Source organism: Daucus carota, chromosome 1, assembly GCF_001625215.2.
Source record: "Daucus carota subsp. sativus chromosome 1, DH1 v3.0, whole genome shotgun sequence".
Taxonomy (NCBI): domain Eukaryota; kingdom Viridiplantae; phylum Streptophyta; class Magnoliopsida; order Apiales; family Apiaceae; genus Daucus; species Daucus carota.
Window position 1 is genome coordinate 2,547,523 of NC_030381.2, and position 25,036 is coordinate 2,572,558.

The window sequence follows — 25,036 nt, forward strand, 5'->3', positions numbered from 1 at the left end:
TTGCATTGTCAGTTGGGGATTTGTCTCGACTAGACTTGTTTTAATTTAATGAATTGAATTTGCATTTTGTCAAAAAAAAGAACAAGAGATCCATTAAAATCTTTTGTTTATCAACCTGATTGCATTGTCAGTTGGGGATTTGTCTCGACTAGACTTGTTTTAATTTAATGAATTGAATTTGCATTTTGTCAAAAAAAAGAACAAGAGATCCATTAAAATCTTGAGGTATTCAATTGGGATTTCAAATTATGCTACAAAATCTGGTAGTATTCAATTGGGATTTTAAATTATGCTTTAAAATCCGATGGTATTCAATTGGAATTGTTTAAAATCTATTAAAATCTGATGGTATTCAAATGCAGATGGATTTTTTTGCATTTAATAAAATGATGGATTTTGTGGCATTCTTCAGTGTATTTTAAGTTTTTTGAAATCCCATCAAAATGAATGGGATTTTGAAGCATTGTACTTAAATCCTATCAACTCTGCGACATGTTATCAAGAATCCGCGCAAAATCAAAATCAAAATCAGACACAATCCATTAAAATCCAAGGACTAAAAACAATCTATTGAAATCCCAATCGAATACATCCCTCTAAATTTTATTGGACCTAGGGTTGAAATTGATAATTCGAATTATGGATTCAGAATTTAAGAAAAATATTAAATTTTTAGATAAATTAAAGATTTTTAATTAAATAGGAATATAATGATAAATTGGTGAAAATTTTATAAAGAATGAAGGGAAATTTTTAGAACACTGAATTATTTAGACTTGTTAATCATATTAAGGATTAATTAAAATATTATATTTAGGTTCATATAATTCTGAATTTCATATATTCATTGGTCTTTTTATATATGAATTTTTGCATCCGCTTTTGGGATCCTCGTAATTTTTTCCATACTATTTTTATATTTTTTAGGAAAATCCTTTTTCTTAAATTTTCTGTTATAAATTACAATATTAGTTAAATATTAGGATAATAGGATCAATAACGAAAATTGCCCATTTTTATCTATTTTCGAATTCATGAATTGGATGTTTGAATCGTTTGATGGTAATATATTGGCAAAAATTTGATATTAATCTGTTCAGAAAAAATCATATATTTCTAGTCTCTGAGAATAACCCATTCATCCATTCATCCGAGTCTGACCCATTCAAAGATATCCCCTCACTACATTTGCAAGATGTCGAGAATTCGAATGACTGTCAAAATATGATCGAAAGAAAATACTTTTCGCTATTTTTAAAACCGAAAGACATAGCACCTAAAGTTTTTATTTTTGAGCTGTACAAAAAAGAACACAGAAAGATCATATCCAACGCGATCATCTCCCCTGTATCAGATAGAAAAAGAGAACATAGATTGAGTGTATAGATAATCCATGTGTATATGAACATTTACTGGTGCTTTTGTCCAATGTACAATAGATATACTGATGTTAAGATGGAACAAGATCTTCCGGTAAGTCTTGACGTTGCTGTTTAACCCATTTATCATAATCTCGTAGCAGCTGTTGCAGCAGAAGTGGAACAAGCCTGTCAACGAGAGCCTGCATCATTCTGTGCCAATTTGAAACAGCTTTAGATCGATAAACATCAGGAACAAAAGCTTAAGAATGTAAAGAATCTCGTAAACTCACACTTATTAATAAAATACTATTTTATGCAATAATTCCATATTTGCTTGCTATACACTACGTTTTCGTGTAAAATGTGAAAAACTTTGATAGATTTGCTACAAAAATTTACAGGAATTGATATGAGTCACCGCTACCATGATGACGTACTTGACTGAGAAATTCTAAATCTAGTGACAAAAAAAAGAAAAGGCTAGATTTTATCGTGCCAACATTGATCTTGAAATATGGAACTGTGGTGATTAAGGAAGTTACAATGTAGTAGTATACTTACAAATTCCCAGGAGTCTCGACAGCGGATACAGGGAGCAAACTAAATGGTCTGGTGTATATCTGCAAAAAACATGAAAAGGAGTAAATCAGTTAGCAGTTAGCACCTCTCGCACTAGAAGTTTGCAATATCGAGACTTAAATGAGAAGTAGGCCAACACCACTCCCCCCCCCCCCCCCCCCCCAAAAAAAATGGCATTTGGCACATGAAAGAGGACATTGTGCGGTTTAAGGAAGCAAGGGCTAATATTTGTCCTATTCTGTTGGTAGTATACTGTCAAAGCAAAAAAAAAAAAAGAGGCCCAATTTACTTAAAGACAAGCAGTCTATAAAAAGAGAAGGGGTAGACAGCATTAGTGAATTCCTACAAGAACGTCTTTCCTTAAAGACAAGAGTAGAGAGAGAGATAAATAAGAAAAGTGTTGGGTAATATCTAATTTAATTTTGCACTTGCAAGTGTGCACAATTCAAATGGTTCACGTCCTATAAAGCCAGTATCATGAGCAGTGCCTAGCTTATAAGAGTTCTCCTCGGTCTTTGTGCTTTCTCATTTTGAAGAAAAGAGGGTCTGCTGGGCATCAATAATTCTGGTTAATATTCAAGTTACAAGAGACACTAATTCTGTTTTTATTATTTGAAATAAACATGAATGAAGAACTTGTCTAGAATGACACCAAAGTAGTCATATTGACTCTGAATTGTAGTAACTTCTACTCTGATAATATAATTTAAAAGCATATTAGTTCAAATGTTTTTACGCCATATCCATATATATATATATATATATATATATATATATATATATATATATAATATATGATTTCAATCCCCAACTATTTGCAACATTAGTCAGCCATATTTGTCATATCAATGTAGATGGAAAGAGAACAGATACATATAGATGTAGATTGAGAACCTCTAGACTGATATTCAGCCTCACATCAACATTCAAATAAGAATCAGAATCTCTAGTATCCCAAGTTATGGTGTTCGTCATTGATGCTGCAAATTGAATATGAAATAAAGAATCAATGTCAATATTATGAAAAATAAATGGATAGAAAGTAACTACTTGTTCCAGTGCCTAGTCTTTTTTCTTTTTCTTTTTTTGACAATTTCCAATGATTGATTTCAAAAACTATACTTGACATTAAAAAAAATGAAAAGCAGTAACAATGTCAGGCTCATCCAAGAATAAAATATTCCAGAGGTATAGGGAAGCTCAAATTTCCTCATACTAAAATCATTGATTGGTAAGGAAAGCTATTAAAGATTAGATTAAGCATCCTAGATTGCATGTTTTTGTAACATTAATGTTATCGACTAGCTCGACAAGTTACCTGAGAAATGTTCATTTTGACGTTCCACAATTTCTGAACCCTCAAACTGCAATGCAATTTTAGAGACATGTTGAGAAACAAACGAAGACCATCAAGACAGCAAGTGCTAACATAATTGCAAGGACCTATATGCAACACTATAAACTTATTTTTTGTGAAGTGCAACATTGTAAACTTTACCAAGATAAGTTATGGTCTCATTTCCTAAAAACAAATGAGAACAAATGAAGAAGAAGAAAACTCACTACTATGCTAATTACTAGTATGAGATTTGCGACATGTGTCTGCTCAAATTATTATGACCTAACCAGAACTTGAGCTGGATGTTATGAAATGAGTAGATCAGATGTAATTTACTTCTTTTGTTTAGCAAAATTTCGCTAAGTGATTAGACTTGGTTGATCATGTAACAAAAACCAAGGTACAAAGTGAAGGATTGTTTCATGTGTACACTTGTTTCAGCTTATTACTCAAACTAAGAGCATTATTTGATTCAAGTGGAAAGTGTGATATCTTAAAAGTAGTTCATATAGTGAAACTAACTTGCATATATATGCCCCTAAAATTAAATAAATGAATGAAGCGCAAACATATACATGCTAAATGTAGCTTCCCGTGAACACAAGGAGTTGGATCCCCCCTGCTATAGCTCACCTTGCAAGACAGCATTTTTACCAGACAATCTTTGCTTGTTGGGGTAACTTGAAGATCTAGCTCAGGTGCCACTTCAAAGTTCAATAGCTGCAAACGTGGTAATGTACACCTGCAGAAGATTCGACTCATTAAGAACTAAGCAAACAACATTCCAGATCAACACGTGAAACATAACTATTGAGTGAAACTAATATTCCGCCAGTGATGCAGTACAAAGAGGAAGTCTTGAGAAGTCAACCTATACGTGTTAGAATCGAGGGAATAGTAACTTTGCAAGGCACTTGTATTCAAGATTGACTCGATGCCAGATGGATGCCTTAGGAACTCCCTAATATGAAACATATCCCTGGTTCTACTGATATCATCATAGTTTGGAAGTTTTATACTTTCTGTTTTCCTTGAAGATAAATTAGCTCTCTTCACAGCATCCGATGACATCTGCGCTTTATATAATCTCGCAATTCCCCTATTCCTCCTGGAAACAAACAGTGGTAATGTAACCAACACAAACCACAACATTCTCTCAAAGACACTAGGACAAGATGCATCCTAAATTTTCGAATCAACATATCAATATTAAAAATGTGCATGTTACTAAAGTTAATTAATACTCCCTCCGTCCCATTTTAATAGCCTTTTTAGAAATGAATTGTTGTTCCAAAATAAGTGATTTTCTCTTGTTTTCATGCATTATTTGATATGTGAATTTCTATTCTACCCCTCATTAATGCAACTTGTATTTTCTATGCAATATAAATAATAGTTTAGTTTGACTTTATTAGGGGTAACTATGTAAAATTATTCAAATAAACATCTCAATAAATGTAAAAATTGGTTTGTGTGCATCTCTCTAAAAAAGCGGTTAAAATGGGACAGAGGGAGTACTTTATCCAATATCTATCACTTGTATAAATTATAATGATCAGGGTAGTGATTTATGAATAAAATGAACGGTCTTTTCTTGACACTTAATCATATAAAAAAATTAAGAAATCAAGAGAGTAAACTAATTGAATAAGATAAAAAGATTGAAACTCTAAATCTAAATAGATACCTGCAAGAAGAGCAGTTGGGAAACCCCAAAATTGAAGAACTTGAAGTCCCAACACTACTTACCCTCATCAGTGCTCACACTTTAAGTATTTCTCCTCTCATATATTAGTACAGGCACAGAGAGGGAGAGAGAGAGAGAGAGATCACAGAATTTACAGAGAGAGGGGGGGAGGGAGAGAGAGAGATAACACACACAGAGTTTACAGAGAGAGAGGGAGAGAGATTACACACAGAGTTTAGGGAGAGAGATTAATAGTGTATTATAAACCCTAGTTCTAAATATAGAAAAGGCAGAGATTTGCCATTATCCCATGAATCCAGGACATGCCCACAACTCTCCAGCTCTTTGAGCACATAAACAACACAAACTGAAGTGCTGGATGGGCTCCACAAGATATATCCATTATCATCCTTCAGATAATTGGTCTGTCTTTTTTCCATTAAATTGTACGAAAGGGAAGAAAAAAAAAACCACATTTGTTAAATATAAAGTAAAATACATTTATCCAATCGCTAAATAACTAAAAATATAAATTAAATCGGAGATCAAAATAATAAGAAATTATTCTGTACCGAATTGTCAAGTTGGTTTCAAAAAGATGTTGATTTTGTTAAGAAATTAAATTTAAACCAGGTGCCGACACCCTTTTCTCGAATTTATTTAAAGAAAATAAAAACACGAGCCGTTTACTTTTCACTACTTCGATATTTAAAAGCAACTAGTCCACATTCTCTCCTGCCCATTCTCTCCTGGGTTGTTCTGTTCATCAACTTGTCTCTCTAAATCTCGCTCCACATGGATCCATCAACAGCACAAGGAGATGAAGGTGAAAACAACAACAGGGCTGCTCTTCAATCTCTCCCCAACTTTGTTGGCAAGCACAGGATGACGGCTGCTATTGCTCTCCTCAATCAACAGATTCAGTTTCTTCAGGTGCTTTTTTTTATTAGACTGTGAATTTTTTTTTGGAATTTTATTGATTTTTTCGAGTCGAGTTTCGAACGAGAAGGAAGGAGTTTGAGGTAACTGGAAGTTGTTTTAATGTAGGAATTTTTAAGGTGATTGCAGTAGAGAATTGAATGATATTTTCGAATTTTATTGATTTTTTTCGAGTCGAGTTTCTTGGAAGAATTATGTAGTTTAAGGTAAATGGAAGCAGTGGAAGTTGTTTTAGTGTAGGAAATTGAATTGATTGAACTAAGAAAATAAATAATACTATTGATTTTTGTCAGAGTCAGTTTCGAATGATAAAAGTAGTGAAGTTGTTTTAGTGTAGGAATTTTCGAGTTGATTCTTTATTTGTGCAGGAAGAAATTGATCAACTCGAGACTCTTGGTGGATCATCCGTTGTTTGCAAAGAGTACGTGTGCTGTACTTGTTTTCGATAATTTGAGCTAGAAATGTTGTTTAACAATGTGGTTGATTTAAAGAATATGGACTTAAATTTGGAAAACCGGAGAAAATATTGTTATTGCAGAATTATAATGAACTGGATACTAATATTGCGAAAAATTTTAATCTACATATTCATGATCTTTTTTTTTTTTGCTGGATATGCATGATCTTTGATTAGTCCTGTTTATGTCTACAGATTAGTTGCAAGTGTTGAATCCGTCTCTGACGCTCTGCTTCCTGTGTAAGACAATTTAAACTATATCTTGTCGAGGCTATTAGATTCTTCACTTTTTTATCTGCTAAATTAGTATATCTGCACTGAGATAAGTTGTAATAGCACCGCGGTTTATACCCCTAAAAAACATTTGCACTGCAGCTCGGACCTCTATGTTTACTGATTGCGCTTTAGAATTGGTTGTTGCGGATGCTTTCTTCTATAAGTCTTTGTATTGTAACTTTAGCAGCAGCAGCAGTTGAACTACTTGTGCTTTCGAAATTTCTGGAGTTGGTTTCTTCCCTCTAGGTATATAAATGGTGAACACAAAATGTATCTCAGGGTGAGCATGATCATCATTGTGTGCTAAACCTTAGCAGTGAAATACCCTAATTATAGAAGTATAAACCCTAATTGGACTGTTGTAGATAACTCGTTATATACAAAACATTAACAGTATCTTCCAGACCGAATACTAGAATGGTGAACCCCAGATGGATCCTGCTTTGAAATAAAACTTGTATGTTCTATGTAAAGCCATGTTGAACCTTAGCTATAAGTGTATCGGACATTAGCGGTTCTCATTGTTCCTAATTAGTTACTGGTTCTTCATCTCGGAGTGGTGAATCTTGAATCTGCCCGAAACTGTATTAATATCTATGAAATCGAATTGTGTATAGAGGAGATTTGTGTCTGTTGTTATATGGATCTGTTTTGCAGTACTAATTCAATGTCTTATGCAGAACCAAAGGGCCAACAGAAGTTGCTTGGGAGAGATGGTTCCAAAGATCCTCTAAAAACCGCAAGAAGTGGATATGAGTATCATCTCTCACCGGAAAGTGATTGAAGAATTTTGCCAGAAGTTCATCGGCCAGTTCAATTACAGTCAGGTCTATGTATTCTATATCTAAATGTAGCATCCTGTATAGCCTGTGTTTTCTCTAAGGTTGTTTCCCTTTGTTTCACCGGGAATTAGCTAGGGAGGATTGCGTGCAATCTCAAAATGTCTATAATAAATTACATAGTTGCGCTATGTCATTTAAAACGTCATCCTTGAGTTCCATGTTATATCGGGGTGTTGAATATGGATGTCACTACTTTGATGGAAATAACTTCATATATCACTATCCGAAAAAATAGTCTCTACCTATCATTTTACAATCCAAAATGTTGGATCATGCAACATTTATTTTTTTTTCTTCTTGACGTTACACGGTCTAGCATTTTGAAATCCTAAACCCTATCTCATGTTTTTACTCATACATTTTGTAAGATTTTTCAAACCAAAACATAACACGATCAAGTATTTTCTCCCAAAAATCAAAATGATTGATTATCCATCATTTATAAATGATATTTTGGAATTTGGACCATTTCTTGCAACTCTATTGTTTTGGGGTCTTTTCTCGTTACATTGTGTGTCCATGCTCACTTTGCATCTCACAAGTGTTCATATACTCGAAGTTCCAAGGAGGAATTAACCTTCGTTAAAAGGATGATTAATTTACCACCAGACCAAGAGTCCTTCGATTGCTCTTTCTATGATTCTATATTCATCATATACACGTTTGTTTATATATAAAAAGATCACTATAAAGTTAAAAAAATGGAAAAAATGGGGGAAAACTCAACCCCTGTGTATTTAGTTCATAAAAGTCATCTTCCCCATTTTAAGCAGGCCGGGGAAAATGGGGGAAAACTGACTGTGTATCGGTTCATAAAAAGCCCTCTTTCCCATTCTAAGCAGATTGGGGAATATGTAGGCAATCGTGCACTAAAATGTTAGAAGTCCTGGAAAGCTTACATAAGACCCCCCACCCCCCACCCACCCACAGCAACTTTGAACATGGACAAAATCACTCTGCCCTCGATACCACAGGTATGGCACGTCAAAAGGCAGAGGCGGAATATTGTCAAGGAATGACCATAACAGTTTCACAATCATAAGATAAGAACACTAAGCCGAGCAAACTTGAGAGCCCAAATACAGGTAGGCCTCTGATGCAGCAATATACAACTTTTTTCCCTCTGACATTTGAAAATTTTGACTACTTTCTACCGCTAAATTTGAAGACGACAACCACCTGTGAGTAGAGAACCCAGGAAACCTGTTTCATGAAAATTTCAGACACTTGTCAGTAGAAGCACAAGTCCAGATGCACCAAGTCCACGGAAACATGAATAAAAATACATCTTAAAGACTTTAAAATCTACCAAATTCAGTTACTAAGAAGCAACAAGACAAAACTCAAATGCTACCCCCCGCCACCCCACCCCACCCCAAAACACACACACACACTAATAATTAAGGCACTAAATTTGGTAGGTTTCCTCATAAATCTGTTTCTGTTGTCTTTGGAAGTTACGGGGAAGCGAAGAGCAGCACTCTAAAATGTATACATCATACATACATACATATACAGATGTGTGTGTGTGTGTGGAAGCTGGATGTCTTTAGACTCTTTATGTCCAGAACAAATAAACAAACTTGCAGTTGCAAACTATTCCTAGAGAAAAATCAACTGCTAAACTATGCATACATTTCGTGATAACTGATATTCCACAAACAATTTCTGTCTATTTCAGTGCCAAGCACAAACCAGGTTAACCGCATTAGTGCACAAAATGCAATTTCCCTAACTTGCATTACTGGGTAGACTATAGACTTTAATAAAGGGAACACCATATTGTATCATATACAAAGTAACTCCGTATACAGCATATAAACTTGTAGTTCTATGCTAAGGCTATTATGTAAATGGCTAACTGCTCAAAATCGTAAACTTATGTAAATTATATTTATTAGTAAATTTGAAAAGAACACCCACATGCTTTGACCGGCACACTTTATTAGCAATAACTAGATAAAAAACCAATATATCCATAATATCTTCCTCCAAGGAAAATGTGATAATGTGACTAAAGTAGGTGTTATCAGTTTCAGTGTTGTAGTAAAGAAGCACAACCAAAACAAGTGGGCCATCGATGAAAGCAAGGAATTTAGGTGACTTTTAGAATTTTGTTACAAAATAACTGGTATATTCTTTTCAATATTATTATCAGTAATGATATGTCCAAGAACATCACCTCTACCTCTATTTTAATAGATGTAGTTGTGTTGTAAACTCGTAGTACACGGCGTAGGCAATGTGTTGTTAGCTAGTTCACTTAACCCTACTGGACTTAAAATTTTGTAAGCAGATTATACATATAATTCCGACCTTCTTAGATAATATATTTGTTCAGGCTAATTTTAAGAAATAATAGTAATAATTCTTTTCGAGGCATAAGTATATATTTTTTACCCACACAGAAATATTTTCTAACTGCGAACCTGGTTGTACTTGTATGGAATTTCAACAAACAGAAATGCAGGTTATTAAAATTATATTAGTAGTAATATGAAGCTCCTAGTTGGCAGCTTTCCAGGTTTTCTGGAAGAATGGCGCCAATGAACAAATTAAGTTCTAGGCAAGATATTGAAACAATTTGACAATCAATCCCACTACATCATCTGTTGACTGCGCATCTGAGCCCCAGTCTTAATTGTATATTTTCCAACATACAGAAATGCAGGTTCCAAGTTATTATCAGTAGTACCATGTAGCTCATAGTCCACAGCTTCAAGGCTTTCCGGAAGTGTGGCGTCAAATGAACAATAATTATATTGGAAGTTGCACAAGAATTTAATTGTTCATTTGACGCCAGAGTATACTATTATACGCCACAAGAATTAAATTCTTCATTTGACGTCAAATGAAAAAAAAAAAATTGCTTGTGCCCAGTAGGACACAGGAGTATTTCTACTAGACCAAAACTGAAAACAGAAATTTTATGACGACAAAATCATCACTAATATATAAACTTACCTTCAAAATCTAGGTTGAAGCTTCCTCCAAGATGAAATAATAAAATAAGCACAATGTTACAGGGTAATGCTTCTCATTCAAAACATGCCCATGATCTGCGAAGATATATTTGATGTCAACAGTGTTCCGCGAAACCCTTCTTCAGTTTGCTGGATCTCCATCTTTTGGTCACAGGCAGAAAGCTCATCTGTGAAATCAACATTAGAAAATTTAAATAAGTAAAAGTGCCCGGATCTGGTAACAAGAAGTCATGTTCTTAAAACATGAATGGAGAAATTGTAATCAAAATTTTCTAATGCTCTTCTATTACAAGAAATCACATTTAACTCGGGAACAGATCTTTCATGGTCTTAACATAGGAACTTAATCCCTATGGAACAATATGAATGTCAATATATATATATACACACACATATACATATATATAAAAGTTTTGGTCAGACGGTCGATAATTGAGCCTATTTACAGGCCTTTTTAGATTATAACATATTTTAATGAGTATTGTCTATTTTAACTAAAATACATTTAAATATCATATCATTAAAACATATATCTCAGGCCTATTTATTTATAGGGAGATGGTCCCCGACAATCGCATTCTGGCAACAAACCTTCCGCGCATTTTTACAGCGGATTAATAGAAACCCTAGGGTGTGTGTATAAAGCGCGGATAGACGACTTGACCCCCTGCATTCACATAAAATCATGTACTGTGCCTTTCAGCTATAAAAAACCACGGATAGATTGTTGTACAAGGCGATTGTCAGGGACCCGGACCCTTATTTATAAGGCTGTTGACGAGTTTAACTATTGGAAACTTAGTTAACGTGCCCAATTAACATGCCCAATAAAAATCTATCAACCCAAAGATATTTATCAATTATCATAAATCTATGTTAATTTAAAGACGCCTATTATTCTAACATAAAAGTATCTTCAGAATAAAATTAAATATTTGTAACTTACAAAAAACATCTAGCAAAAACTAATAAAAAGAACATTCAGGAAAAGGTTTTTAGTATTTCGAACAGAAAATCACCTGCTATATCCCGATTCTCGTGGATTTCTGAATCTTTGACCCACAGAAGATCTCCTGGGAAGATATTCATGTCAGAGAGAGTAGCAGTTTCCATATCAATAATTTTGGGACCTTTATGTAGTATCTGGTTTTCCTTGACAATCTGCGAAATTTAATTTAAATTAGAGGGAGCGAAATATAATTTAAATTAGAGGGAGCCAAACATTATTTTACAATAAAAAAAGGATGAGAAGATGAAATCAACTCATATCAGTAACTGATGTATAGTACTCCCACTGTAACAATAGACTCTAACTTTTTTTCCCAGCAAAAATGAAAAACCAACTCCACTCAGCATCAACAAAAGGGTTATATGCCTATTCCTACATGATAGATGGAAATCTTAGCCATTTTTCATTTCATACAACCGCACTCCCACGTTGAGCATCATGTTTCTATAATTATATCTAAGCCGGACCTGTCAACATAAACATTAAAACTGCTATTGATATTAACATGCCATTGATAATATCATAAGTATCAATTACATTCCATTATATCACATGAACTAGTTCGTTACGAGCAGTGCATATTGGCTCTGTTATACAAGGTGATATTAAGGGAGTTTCTTTTTTGTAGTGTATGAACCTTTCAGACGCTAATATACAGATTATAAGCTATGGGCAGCTATTATTCTTATTATCCTTGAAGACGATACTATTTAAGAAATTCTTTTGACAAACCTTATTTTAGTTAAAAGAGAATATTATGTTTACTTTACGTATTTATTTTCTATGCTCCGCTGTATCTTTCCTGAGTTTGTCTTGAACTTCCAGTTTCTCACAAGAGGAAACAAACAATAATATCTTCACTAAAATTAAGAACCGAGACATGAACCACATACAAATGATAAAGTCAAGTGACAAATTTTTCTATGCAGGTATGGAATTAATAGCATACCCCAAAAGACTCCCATATCATCATTTTCAATTGGTAGATGGTCGTGGACCCAGAAACCTTAAAATTTGAAGTGTTTCCGAATGTTGTCTTCCGAGAGCGCTTGGAAGTTCGACGATTGAGCTCTAAACTTTTCTCAGATGCTGAGAGAATTGATTTCGGAGGTTCCTTGCCACGAACAAGACATACACGTATATCCTCATTGTAATAGTTAAGTTTCTTCATCAACTCAGAGCTTTCTCTTTCGCCGATGCAATCCTCACAAACCTGCTCACGAAAGAACTTTTATTTAAAGTCTCTTCACAATCTAAGAATCTAAGAATGCAGGATTCAAATTTTCATAGCAATAAGCCAAAAATGAAGAAAGAAAGTTTTAAGAATGACTTTATAAAAACAAAAACAAAAAAAAAAACAGGTTAATTACATTCTCTTCCCATTATAAGAGAATGGGCATATCAGCATATGTGATTTTGCAAAAACTTGGATCTTCAATTACAAATCTTTCTATTATTTTATATATGTACTTTAATCTTGCAAAGGCTGAAAAGAGAGCCACGCAACTAATCAGCACTTTCCCACCAATTGCTTTATTAAAAACTGAGATAAAAATATTATCGCGCCCTTGCTCCTAACAATCCCAGTGTGCTCCTAACAATCCCAGTCATGTTTCAGCCCTAGTTCTTAGCAAATGAGCACACAGTTCTTTCAATTCCTTGCTCCACATCACCTACCAGTCATGTTTCTGACCGCTGATTTTTAAATTTAACCTAATATTCTATTCCAGTTGTAATCCATTGGTCACATCCCATACACACAGCACAAGATCTGGCAGATTTTGCACGTTGCGCAGCTCTCACAGTGTAATTTAAAACTTGAAGATATCAATTCCTTCTAATACCCTATGACAAACTTTATAAAAATACTTACTGCATGGAAAAGTAACATACCAATGAAGGGACTGCATGTTCAAATTTATAATAACTGATCTTAGTTATCAAACTTCATCCCTTCCAACAGTAGTGCTTACAGGTAAAAAACCTAATATTATCTCAAACGTACCATAGGAGAAGTCTTCAATATAGGGTCGCCGCACTCTGAATCATCATAGGCTGTAGCAGAATCCATATGCTCCTCAGATAATGGTGTATCCTTGGAATGCTCCTCAGATAATGGTGTATCCTTGGAATGCTCCTCAGATAATGGTGTATCCTTGGAAAGACCAAGAGCGTTGCCTTCCATGCGAATATTAAACTCAATTATAGCAGATACACCCCCACTATCTATACCACCCCAATCTTCACAAAATACTTTCCAATCATTCTCTGTGATAATTGCCAACTCATCTAACTGAAATCCAAACACAATAAATAATTTGACATCAGCAAGGTTGAAACCTAAAATAGGCAAATCATTTTACCCCTTCAATCCAAAAAACTTCTTTTAAAAACATACTAGAATATAAACATCAACTCTAATTTACCAAATCAAATTAAGGTTAAAAAAAATTGTGTACATACAGTGGGCGACTTTTGGAAAATGGCACCGCGTCTCCAAGTAAGTTGAGGAGGTCTTTTGAGAAGCCTAGAATGCTGGTTCATACAAAAAATAGATATGAGCTATAAAGCAAAGGGTTCAAAGAGAGACTTACAACTTGAGTGTGAAGCATATTTATCATACAATATGGCAACTCATGGAAGAAATTTTGGCCTTGGTTTTTTCGTTAAGATCAGCAGTTCGATTCTAATTATAACAAAGTACTTGGCTTTTTCAAATATCAGAAAACACTATTCCAGAGAGAAGATGAGAAACCCAAAACCCAGATATCTATCCGCCGATGTCCAAAATCACAGGAAGTTGTTAGTGACCTAAGGTTCAATGTCACTTAACAAATCTATGGTCATTAATTTTCAATCCACAAACATAGCAGAAAAGGAGATCAAGTGCTGCAAACTCAAATTTATTTATAACAAGATTCCATCAGCCGAGCCAGAGAGTTGCAGTTGATAATATGAAAAATAGATATACATATATGGTGCAATTAAAAGCTCCAGCTAACCTGTTCGCACTTCAGCAACTCAAGAACAGAATTCAAAGTTTCAGGTGGCGGCGAGGCATTCTTTCCACTTGTGCTGATGAAGGATCTCCAATTTGAGAGCCAAGAAGATGGTATGAGATAGTATTTGCTATTAGAGGAGAGTGTTACACTTTTTCCCTGAGCTAACTTCTCATGAGACTGACGCTGCTTCAACTTGAACTCTCTGTACCACAAATTATAGAGTCAATAACTAACAAAGCTGATCACCTTTAAAACTTTAAGTGTATATGTGTATCTAAACAACCTCATACTATCTTCCTCGCATGCCTCTTCTGAGAGATTAGTGCTGCATATACCACATGGCTCAGATTCTAGAAGAAAAACTGAACAACCCTCCAAGTCGTTCGGCTTCACAGTGTTGGCAGACTCGACGATAAAAAGCCAGAGTGTCTCAGGAATCAACAAGCGCCTGGCACCAGCGGCTTTCTCAGGTAGAAGTTCCCCATGGGGACACCTGATTGAAGCTGTCGGTCCTGAATCAGCTTCACATGGAGCGTCAAGAGTTTTCCTGCGTAACCACTGCTGCAGCCTAACAAAAAACAAAAATTGCCAATGTCAACAAAATTCCAGCAGAAAAAGAGGCATTAAGTTTTCTATAACTGAGAAACCCTGTAATCTTGTCCAGTGTAACACGATATCAAAAAACAGGAGTACTGCCGCATCCAAATATAAAAATTTGGACATTATACTACATTTATCAATTTTTAGACACACAAATACTGATCAATTGATACTAAAGGAAAGTAAAATGCAACTGAATAATCAATACGATGACACTCTACGGACCACATTATGAGACTTTAAATTCACAAAAATCTCAAATTACAGGCGACGATGTCAGACAGTGCATAGAGGAAATCAAAATTAATCAGTGCTTGTGCACGTTAGACATCGATAAAGCTTATTAATGCACATATAGTAAGTACCATACCATGTTTTAGAAACATAGTACGACTTTCCATCTGGAAGCATCCCTGAGAGTGCTGCCTCTGCAATTTCTCTCATTAACATTCTTTGATCCCTGTAGCTATCGGCACATACCAGACCACGGGCTTCCTCAAGAACGCAATCTGTACAGTAGTCATCCTTAGCCAATATTGGGCCGCCGCCATACTGATACCACATTTAAAAAAAAGGGAGAAAAAGAAATAGAAACTCAGTTTTTATCTTCAGAATTGTGAAGGCCAGTCTTACATATCAGAAGAAAAGCATGACGTAGTGTAAACTCAGTATTAATTAAGACCTATAAACTTAGGAGAGAACTCCATGTAGATACCAGCTACATTAATTCAGGATAAAAAATTGTACATACATTAAATTATTCAGTATGACATCTCTACATGATGATATAAAAATTAGTAATTAAAACACTACATCTTCCTTCACCTAATTAAGTACTAACTGGGTGTCGACTCTCAAGAAAGGTAGAAAATAATTATAATTTATTTCCTGACATACTCGAAGAAGAAGAAGATTATATAAACATGGTCATTGACATAGGTGAACTTTTGATCCTTGAACATACAATGTCATATATTCTCTTCAACTTGCTCTGTATCGATATCGAGTGAAATGACTCTGCACACTGCTATCAGTTTCATGTACAGCAGGTTAACAGAGTGTGATACGGAAGAAAATTAAGAAATGCCTGTGCAGTTACTTCTGTAATAGCCATACCAACTAGCATAGAGCATCTCTAATGGGATTGGTTAAATTGATGGGCTATAATGATTGGTTAAAATAAAGATAACCAAAAAGGTGTTTTGCTCCAAAAAGTTGGCTATAACCATAATCTATACTTTTGCCAAGAAATTTGTAGAAGTTAACAATATACAGCCATCCATAAGTATTTATCCAAATTTATTGCCAAGGGTGTTGTTTTACATATTACCACTTGAGTGTCACTATTGCTGGGGATTGTTGCCACCTAGGATTTTAATAAGGGGTTGCATCTCATAGGAGATGCTCTTAGGTGGTCTAAAAACAAATCATATTAGAACAATGTGATTAGCTGAAAAACTCACAAACATAGTTGGTCAAGCAATAATTCTAGTAAAAGTTATAAGAGACTAGATACATTGGACAGAATAATATTTGACTTATTTTTAATTTCCACAAATTAATAAATCAACAAAATATGTCATGAAATCAGTATAGCAACTACGGAAAGACTAGTGGAACCCTATCCTCTTAGAACTGTAATCAGCTATTGAGAATTTTAAGCCTCCGTGGAGGCATGCGCGTGTGAGTATTTAATTCTGTACAATTGACCATGCCAAAGAAAATTTAAAAAGGGGGCATAAGGAGTAAAGTCAGAAATAAAAAACACTGTACGATCTTCAAGAATTAGTTATCCTTAATTTATAAGCACATTAAAGAATACCTTAGAAAATAACATGGTCCAAGAATTGGTTGACAGCCGCTTCGCTTGTCCAACCTTTGAAACAGGCAACTTTCCATGCAAGCAAGTGATTGGACTGTTGTCAATTGTGCTGCAAGACATTAATAACAAATAAGTGAGAGCCGATAGAAGTCTGTTCATTCTATTACAAACCTTGTTTAGGAATACATGTAGTCAAGCCTTTTGTTATGGGATTAATGGGAGCATGGTCCTTAATCATTACAAGCAAGAGACAAGCTGATCACAAGTGACAACCCCATTTCCTCATCTTCCTAGTAAGTTACTAAATCCATAGAGTAGATATCTCATAATAAAAAAAACCCAGCAATTAACACAAACAAACCAAACTAACTGATGCCCAATTCAGTATTGACTTCTGCATCTAACCAGTTCACATGTAACGTTTTTGACAATAGAACAGTAAAATAAAGGCTTCTAGGCTCATGCAAACTCAGACTTACGGTGATGTTATGTTGTCAGCCCAATGACGAAGCCAGTCAGCAGATATCCAAAAGTATGGCTCCTGGGAAGACTGGACAGCTGCAGCACAAAGAACAGATCGTACCTCTTCTCTTTTTTCAGTGATCTGATCCATTTCTGATTTCTTCTTCAACTTATATTGCTCACAAGAATCAGAAAGTGACTCGTTTAACTTCGATACCTCTTCATAAAGATGAGAAGGAATGGAAATACTGCTGCCCTTTTCCAAGGAAGCTTCGCCAGAACCCAATTGTGTATATTCACCATCATTCTTCGGGCGCCTCAGAATGTATGTGAGCATATATGCCTCAGTTGATGAGAACATTTGTGCATCAGTTGCATTGTTAGAAGCTGATGATAGTGGCTCTCCAGTATCAGCATGAGATCCATTCGCAACACCATCCGTCGTCTTAGAGCAAGTAGCTTGAACTACTGGTTCGATTGATGATGGTTTGGGAACAGATTTTGAAGATTCTTCCCCGAAAGGGTGTTGACCTAAACTGGACACTTGTTCGTCATCAAATTCCCACCATTGCTCTGTATTCTCATCCTTAATATGGGCGACATAATGACCACTATTTACGGCAGAACCCTTGTGAATCAACACAGCAGACAAATCATACAACCACTTGCCTTGAGAGTGTCCAGTCAACCTGTCTGACATATCCAGTTCACGAGGAAACCCAAACACAGAAGTAATTTTCTTCTTCTTTGTGGTCTGAAAAACAAAGTAAAAAGAAACCCACTAAGGAAACAGTTGTCAGTCACCCTAAATATATCATGTATGAAGTATTTGGGAATATCGCCAAGATATTACAAAACTAGATGTGCAACAAGAAGATGGACATGATAACAGAGGAAGGAGCATAAATGGATCAATAGCTTTCCAAGTCTTATCCTACAGACATCTGCAACTTGGCAAGGCATAAACGACTGACTATTCTGATTTAACAACTTTTCACAATTTGTCTTGTGTATTTACAAGATTCTGTTACCCTAACTAGTTGTGTCAAATTATTTTAGTTATACAATCCCCTACGAACAGTATTTTAGAACAAGGTGCGTGTATGTAAGAGAAAAGCGCCACTAAAAGATACAAAAATTAAGCTTTTAAGAAGTCGTGTTTCCAAACAAAGAGTGCGCAAGCATAATAATACTTTTATTAAACAGCAGGTGTTGACAAGTATTAATTTCACATGGTGGCAAAACAACACGCAGTCATGCGATACAAATAGGACAAGTAAATTACACAGACTACATTGCATATCATCTCTGGGCACAAAGACCCATTAATACATGTACTAGTGTTCTACACATGAGCCTAACTCAGAATGCCCTGGTCAATTTGAAAGAAGCAAGACAATGCCACTGATTATTTAAACCATAAATACATAACACTATGATAACCCACTCATATCTTACCTAACAAGCCTATAACTTAAAAGTTGTCACCAACATTAATCTAAGAACAACAATAACTCAACCATTGCAATATCACAAGGTAATTTGTTTGTGTTCCCTCACATATGAACATATAGCATTGAAAATAAAGGAGGAACTATAAATATATAAAATCACGAGGATAGCAAATATGCATATTATCAGCAAAAAGTGACATAATAGGAAGGACGAAATCTTAGACTGCAATACATTGGGAAGGAAAATACAACGCTTGAGCTGAAAATTGAGGACAGTTGGCAGTGACCGCAACTTAATGCTACGAGAAGCATCAACTCTAGCTGCACAGGACTCGCAGTAATATTGATTGTCCTCCCGAAGCTCTTCCACACTTAGATAATCATTTAAACTCTCATCTAGACTCTTTAAGCCTTTGACATTCAATTCTAGCTCGTAGAAGTCTTCAATCTTTGATGAAGCTGCAGACTCATTTCCACATTGTGAGCACCTACAAAATGTAGATAGTAAATCACAAAGATAAACTTATGGTTCCCATGCCAAAGAATCCAGAAAAGGTCAGTACTTGCACACATAAAAGCGTGAAACATATTGCCTTGTTAGAAAAAACATATGCTAGAACCTGCAAACATATAGGCAGTACAATTGAGGTTCCTCGTTTTTTCCTATATATTACTTCTTTATATGTTTTTGTCAGAGTATAATAATCTCAAGACAAAACAAGGAAGACTTGTTGCCAGTAACATCTAGATGCACACTGAATGCAAAAGGGGTTAAACGGCGTTTTGGTCACTCAACTGACCGGAAACTTGCAGTTGGGTCATCCAACTCAAAAAGCTGTCAGTCACATCATTATACTCTTAAAAATTTTCATTCAGGTCACCGGCCGTTACACTCCGTTAAAAATTTGACGGAAAGCTGACTAAGCGTCGTGACTTGGCTTAAATAAATCCACCGTGGCATGTACAGTCAGCTGAAGAGGCTTTTTGGTCACTCAACTGACTACAAACTTGCACTCGGGTTATCAAACTCAAAAAACTTTTATTTAGGTCACTTATCATAATATCCGTTAAAAATCGAAAAAAAAAAAAAGAATTAAAAGCTAACATGCATCACTTTTTTTCTCTCTTAAAAATTTCGAAATTTATTAAAAAATGAAACCAATACACACACATAAAATCAATAGCTTTTATGTGTGTGTGTATTTGTTTCATTTGTTAATTAGTTTCTGTGGGTGAAACTATTGATTTTATGTGTGTGTGTATTTGTTTCATTTGTTAATTAGTTTCGAAATTTTTAAGAGAGAAAATAAAGTGTTGCATGATAGCTTTTAATTCTTTCTTTTTTCAATTTTTAACGTATATTATGATAAGTGACCTAAATAAAAGTTTTTTGAGTTTGATGTCCCGATTGCAAGTTTGTAGCCAAATTTCCACTTTAGCTGACTGTACATGCCACAGTGGATTTATTTAAGCCAAGTCACGACGCTTAGTCAGCTTTCCGTCAAATTTTTAACGGAGTGTAACGGCCAGTGACCTGAATGAAAATTTTTAAGAGTATAATGATGTGACTGACAGCTTTTTGAGTTGGATGACCCAATTGCAAGTTTCCGGTCAGTTGAGTGACCAAAACGCCATTTAACCCAATGCAAAAGTAATCCTAAGACCTTCTGCATCAGAAGACAGAACTTTGTAAAGAACTACCCCGACCACACAAATAACCCCTAGTTACCAACAAAACTCAGCTAGAGTCTAGACAATATCTTAGTTACCAACCAACTCAAACACTAACTTCGCTAGTTAGAAGGAGGCCATGATAAAGAATATCATTCTGACACCACACATGGCCAAATTTAAAGCTCTTATAACAACAATTTTAAAAGTAAGCTTGATTACTATATACTGATTACACTGAAATTAAAAACCCATGCCTTTAAGACAAGATTACTGGACAGAGTATTGAGTATTGACAACATGACAGAGTATATATCTGGGAAGAAAATTCAAAGAGAACTCAAACAAAGAAGCTAAAAAGCACCATAATCATATTTTATATTCGTTGAACTTGTAAAACTTACTTGGTCACATGTGAGACCCCTCCACGAAAAAGATCTTGGACAACTGTTCTAGCCCTTGCAACGGTGGAACAGCTCAGACATTGTTCAAGTAAAGAAAATAGCAAGGTCAGAAACTCATGACTATCTTGCTGAACGCCATTATCTAGCTCCAACGTTCTAATAAATGGAGCCGAATCAATAAAAGACATCTTACTAGCATGTAACTTTGCAAATAGTCTAGCCAGTTGATCTATAACTGGTTGTTGCTTCAAAACATCCTGTTCAACACAGAAGATACCTTCCCTGAATAGCTTGTTCATATACAAGCACTGTAGAATGCTGTTCGCATAACAGGTAGCACCCAGATTAGTTAGACCTGCAGGTGACTCAAGGGAGGCACGAAGGTCATTGGATGGATCAGCACCGAGTGAATCCAGAATATCTGATGTCTTCTGCCATAAACCGGATTTTCTACTTCCATTGGGTGGTGGTATCAACCCACAAAAGCAATTGGGATTATCTTTTGTATTTAACCGACAACCTTGGCAGACAGGTTTAGAAATCATGTATAAGTGGTTTATATCATCTGCAGTAACCTGGCCTGAAGAGTGAATTTGTCTGCTTGCAAACATAGAACAAGCTCAATCAATATATGCATAAAACTGAATATTTTGACTTTCAGTACCACTATAGCAGTTATAATATATACTATGGACTACTTTCTAACAAAGAAGATCAGGAAATGTTAAAGATTGTAATGTTTGATGTTTCTAATTAGCAAACCAAACTCTTACACACTATTGGCGTACAATTCTATAGCTATTTCTATTTTTACTTTTGTACGCATAATTAAAAGACTAATAACAATGTCTGTTTTTCTGCTCCTTCACTAGTATCCTCTTTTTTCCCACCTACAGTCATCATCTTGACTCTCCTTAAAAAGAACAAACTGAGCCATGAAACTTATAAAGTCTCCACAACTAGCTACTGATTATGCTATACTCAAGCTCTCTACTCTAAAGAGGCACCTACCATACCCCAACCTTACTCAAGGGATACACTACCTTACTCACACCATACACGGTGTATTTTTGGTTTGGTCTGGCTTATTCAAAAATGGTACTAGTAGATAAAGATGAGGGTTAGTTTTCTTATCATTAGAATTTCTATTGGCTTCCCTACTATAGGAGTTCTCTATAACTCTATTCACACTCATTGATAACCATAAGTGTTACGAATTTATTATTACAAGACTAGTCTGAGACTCTGAGGTATAACTTGTGTGCGGAAATAGGTTTATAGAATAATTCCATAATTTTATCTCTTTCTAGACCACATCCTACATCAAAAAACACAAAAATTGGACAGATGAAGTGTTCATTTTATATGATTATTATATTATCTCACAAGTCACAAATTGAGAATAAAATGCATACTAGGTAGCAACTACAACATTAATTTATTAAGACAACTTGCATAAAACTAAAACTCCATTGAAAAACAATCAGTTAATTACTTCATTTTTTCTTTTCTTCATTGTCAAATCAACAAAAACTGATATATTCTAATAATCTATGGCCTGCATACATTTTAATTAAGGCACATGCCAAGGAGGAGAGGCATAGTGAGACACACTAAGGTCATCTTGCTTGTCCGAGGAGACTTGAAAGAGGTTTTCACCTTAGCAAGTCCAGGGCACAAGGCTCATGTGATGCGCTCCTCGCAAGTTACTAAAAGGGAAAGCCCAAGTTTCCCTGTTTAAAACAGAAAAAACTTGAAAGCAGGCTGAATCTCTACTGCCGCAATACTTATTTCCTCCTTTCTTTGTTCATTTTCTTATGGAATTTGCTTGTGCGGCGTTTGGTTTAATTCAATTGTTCCATAATTATTTGCAGAATATATACACCAAAATTAAGTTGATATTTATATTGTGAATTAAAACTAGTGAAGGTATATATTGTACATTTTAATGCAACACTGGCCCTCTCATATTTCTACCTCTTCGATGAGAGGCTTGAAGGAAAAAGGTGGAGGGCCTGATGGTTAGAGGCTTAGAGGTAGAACTTAAGTTATATGTACTTCAATGAATATCCGACCTAAATTTAAAAAACAGAGTCGCATATTAAACAAGATTTTCCAAACATGTCTCCAAACCGTAAATCCCATTAAAGTACATGTAATGTAACTTGCACCTCTAACCATCAGGCCATACACGTTCTCTCTTTCAAGCCTCTCATCTAACAAATAAGAAGGTCTATTCTTTGTCCCAAATCAATATTGTAATCACATTTGGATCTCTAAGCTACATTAATTAACTTAAGGTTCCAATTTGCCATTTAATGTGTAATACATCCCATGACTACTACACAATCTCCCGCCATGAATTAATATCCTCGCTAAATCTACAGAACACAGACACACACTAAACGAGAATTACCAAACACGTTTCAAAACCGTAAATCCAAAAAAAGCAACAAACAATCACTAAATCATAACAACATCAAATCAAACATCACAAAAACGCGCCGAAAAATCTTCAAAGCAACCGCAGCATCATCATAATCAATATTATAACCACATTCACTTCCCCTAAACTATAACAATTAACTGATGTTCCAATTTTCCATTCAACTTGTAATGCATCCCATAATTACTCCACAAAATCTCCCCGCCATAAATCAATATCCACGCTAAATTTATGAAAAACATTCACACACTAAACAAGATTTTCCAATCCCATTTCAAACCCGTAAATCCAAAACAAACAACAAACAATCACTAAACAATTAAAACAACCAAAAATTCAAACCAAACACCAATAAATAACCACAAAACGCACCGGAAAAGCCTCGAAGTGACCGCAGCATCATCATCAACTTTCTGCCTCTTGTTCTTACTCCGCGTAGCTGGTCTATTAGTCATCTTTTCAACCACAATTCAACACCTACAACACAATCAACAATCAATTACATCACTCCACAACACAAAAACCTAGAAAAAACATCAAAATCAACACATTCGAAGCACAAAAACAGAATTAAACAGAATTAAGCGCGATTCAACTTGAAAAAATCGAAAATGAAACGATAGATACACGAGATCCTTACGAATTGCGTGGTGTTGTATCGATAATCGTGCTGCACGAGCTTGAATCGGAGCGGAGATAGGGTTAGAGATTGTGCGTATAGGTGTGTGTATTTATATGAGACGCTCGCCTGACTGCTGATATCTGAATAAATTTGGGGGCTCGCGCGGACGCGCTGCAGTGTGCAGTTTTAAAGTTTTTTTCGGATTCTTTTGGGATTTTAATATTAGTTATTTTGAACCGGATGGATTTTTACTTTAATTCATATTTTTAATATATTATTATCTCTATTATTATAATTTTGAATTTTTTAATTATATTTTTCAATCCATGTGTTTAAATTAGTTCGTAATATGAAATTTTTATTATTCATTAAATATTTTCTAAAGGCTAATTTAATATATTTTATATTCGAATATGTGAGCAAGAAACATGATAAGTGTATATTTGTCTTAAAATTGAAAAGAATTCAGAAACTTGTCCGTAAAAAAGATATAAAAATTAATTAACCAATATTCTTGTAGATGAGTGTTAATGAGCTCAATAAATATAACTGATATTAGTATTAATATGTAAATTAATTGTTCGATTATATTTAATAATTTTAGGGTATTAAATATATTAAATAATGATATATTGGTATTTATGAGTTATATAGGGTATATTTGACATTTTACGGTCATATTTGCATCTCTTTATCTTTAGTTATCATTTAATATAGATAAGCAAATATAAAGTAAAGGAAATTACTTTTTTAAAAGGAAGAAATGAAGAATTAGTGTGTTGAATAATTGGTGGTTTTTGTAGGACTTTAAATAGGAACATGAAATTGTTAAAGATAAAAATAAGAAGGGGTATGTAATGGTTTGGTGGTTTTTTATGATTAGAAAGCAAAAAGATTATATAATTAAGTTATTTTGTTAGATTTTTTTTCGGTTAATTTTAGATGATTATTCTAAATGTCCAGTAACACAAGTTATGATGAAAAATTGTGATTTCATAGAAATTAATATAGACATTATTCATAAAGCTAATAATTTCCATTTTTGAATTTGACAAATTACCTGTACATTTTTCATGAGCA

The 25,036-nt window shown here is 34.7% G+C and overlaps 3 protein-coding genes across 5 annotated transcripts; 1 reads left to right on the forward strand and 2 right to left on the reverse strand.

Moving 5' to 3' along the window:
• Window positions 1-1,324: 1,324 nt before the first annotated feature.
• On the reverse strand, window positions 1,325-5,376 carry LOC108205246 (uncharacterized). Of its 2 annotated transcripts, XM_017375123.2 has the most exons (7): window positions 4,967-5,363; window positions 4,151-4,387; window positions 3,913-4,021; window positions 3,259-3,304; window positions 2,835-2,920; window positions 1,923-1,981; window positions 1,325-1,571 (listed from the first exon to the last, which is right to left on the reverse strand). In XM_017375123.2, the coding sequence occupies exons 1-7, from the start codon at window positions 5,032-5,034 to the stop codon at window positions 1,451-1,453; spliced, it is 726 nt and encodes a 241-aa protein (XP_017230612.1). In that variant the 5' UTR covers window positions 5,035-5,363; the 3' UTR covers window positions 1,325-1,450. The 2 variants fall into 2 exon arrangements, with proteins under 2 accessions (XP_017230612.1, XP_063946148.1); XM_064090078.1 differs by lacking the exon at window positions 4,151-4,387 and having other exon boundaries at window positions 4,967-5,376.
• A 283-nt stretch (window positions 5,377-5,659) lies between these two features.
• LOC108205247 (guanine nucleotide-binding protein subunit gamma 2) lies at window positions 5,660-7,625 on the forward strand. Its single transcript, XM_017375124.2, has 4 exons — window positions 5,660-5,899; window positions 6,274-6,326; window positions 6,558-6,602; window positions 7,319-7,625. The coding sequence occupies exons 1-4, from the start codon at window positions 5,762-5,764 to the stop codon at window positions 7,392-7,394; spliced, it is 312 nt and encodes a 103-aa protein (XP_017230613.1). The 5' UTR covers window positions 5,660-5,761; the 3' UTR covers window positions 7,395-7,625.
• A 557-nt stretch (window positions 7,626-8,182) lies between these two features.
• Window positions 8,183-24,140, reverse strand: LOC108204712 (ubiquitin carboxyl-terminal hydrolase 26). 2 transcript variants are annotated; one of them, XM_017374274.2, is made up of 15 exons: window positions 23,975-24,140; window positions 23,707-23,811; window positions 20,889-21,485; window positions 19,046-19,301; window positions 17,377-18,113; window positions 16,898-17,006; window positions 15,446-15,627; window positions 14,759-15,043; window positions 14,476-14,677; window positions 13,937-14,008; window positions 13,479-13,766; window positions 12,423-12,686; window positions 11,484-11,625; window positions 10,445-10,631; window positions 8,183-8,683 (listed from the first exon to the last, which is right to left on the reverse strand). In XM_017374274.2, the coding sequence occupies exons 2-14, from the start codon at window positions 23,787-23,789 to the stop codon at window positions 10,522-10,524; spliced, it is 3,327 nt and encodes a 1,108-aa protein (XP_017229763.1). In that variant the 5' UTR covers window positions 23,790-23,811; window positions 23,975-24,140; the 3' UTR covers window positions 8,183-8,683; window positions 10,445-10,521. The 2 variants fall into 2 exon arrangements, with proteins under 2 accessions (XP_017229763.1, XP_017229764.1); XM_017374275.2 differs by having other exon boundaries at window positions 23,962-24,140.
• Window positions 24,141-25,036: the final 896 nt, after the last annotated feature.

Bases quoted from the DNA above. Each gene is read 5' to 3' on its own strand.
- LOC108205246 (XM_017375123.2), bottom strand. From the start codon at position 5,034: ATGAGGGTAAGTAGTGTTGGGACTTCAAGTTCTTCAATTTTGGGGTTT. The intron at 3,305-3,912 runs GTGAGCTATAGC...ATTGCATTGCAG, and splicing joins TAAAAATGCTGTCTTGCAAG to TTTGAGGGTTCAGAAATTGT. The intron at 2,921-3,258 runs GTAACTTGTCGA...TTCAATTTGCAG, and splicing joins TCAAAATGAACATTTCTCAG to CATCAATGACGAACACCATA.
- LOC108205247 (XM_017375124.2), top strand. From the start codon at position 5,762: ATGGATCCATCAACAGCACAAGGAGATGAAGGTGAAAACAACAACAGG. The intron at 5,900-6,273 runs GTGCTTTTTTTT...TTATTTGTGCAG, and splicing joins AACAGATTCAGTTTCTTCAG to GAAGAAATTGATCAACTCGA. The intron at 6,603-7,318 runs GTAAGACAATTT...TGTCTTATGCAG, and splicing joins TCTGACGCTCTGCTTCCTGT to AACCAAAGGGCCAACAGAAG.
- LOC108204712 (XM_017374274.2), bottom strand. From the start codon at position 23,789: ATGACTAATAGACCAGCTACGCGGAGTAAGAACAAGAGGCAGAAAGTT. The intron at 12,687-13,478 runs GTACGTTTGAGA...TTTCGTGAGCAG, and splicing joins TATTGAAGACTTCTCCTATG to GTTTGTGAGGATTGCATCGG. The intron at 10,632-11,483 runs GTGATTTTCTGT...TTGATTTCACAG, and splicing joins CGAGAATCGGGATATAGCAG to ATGAGCTTTCTGCCTGTGAC.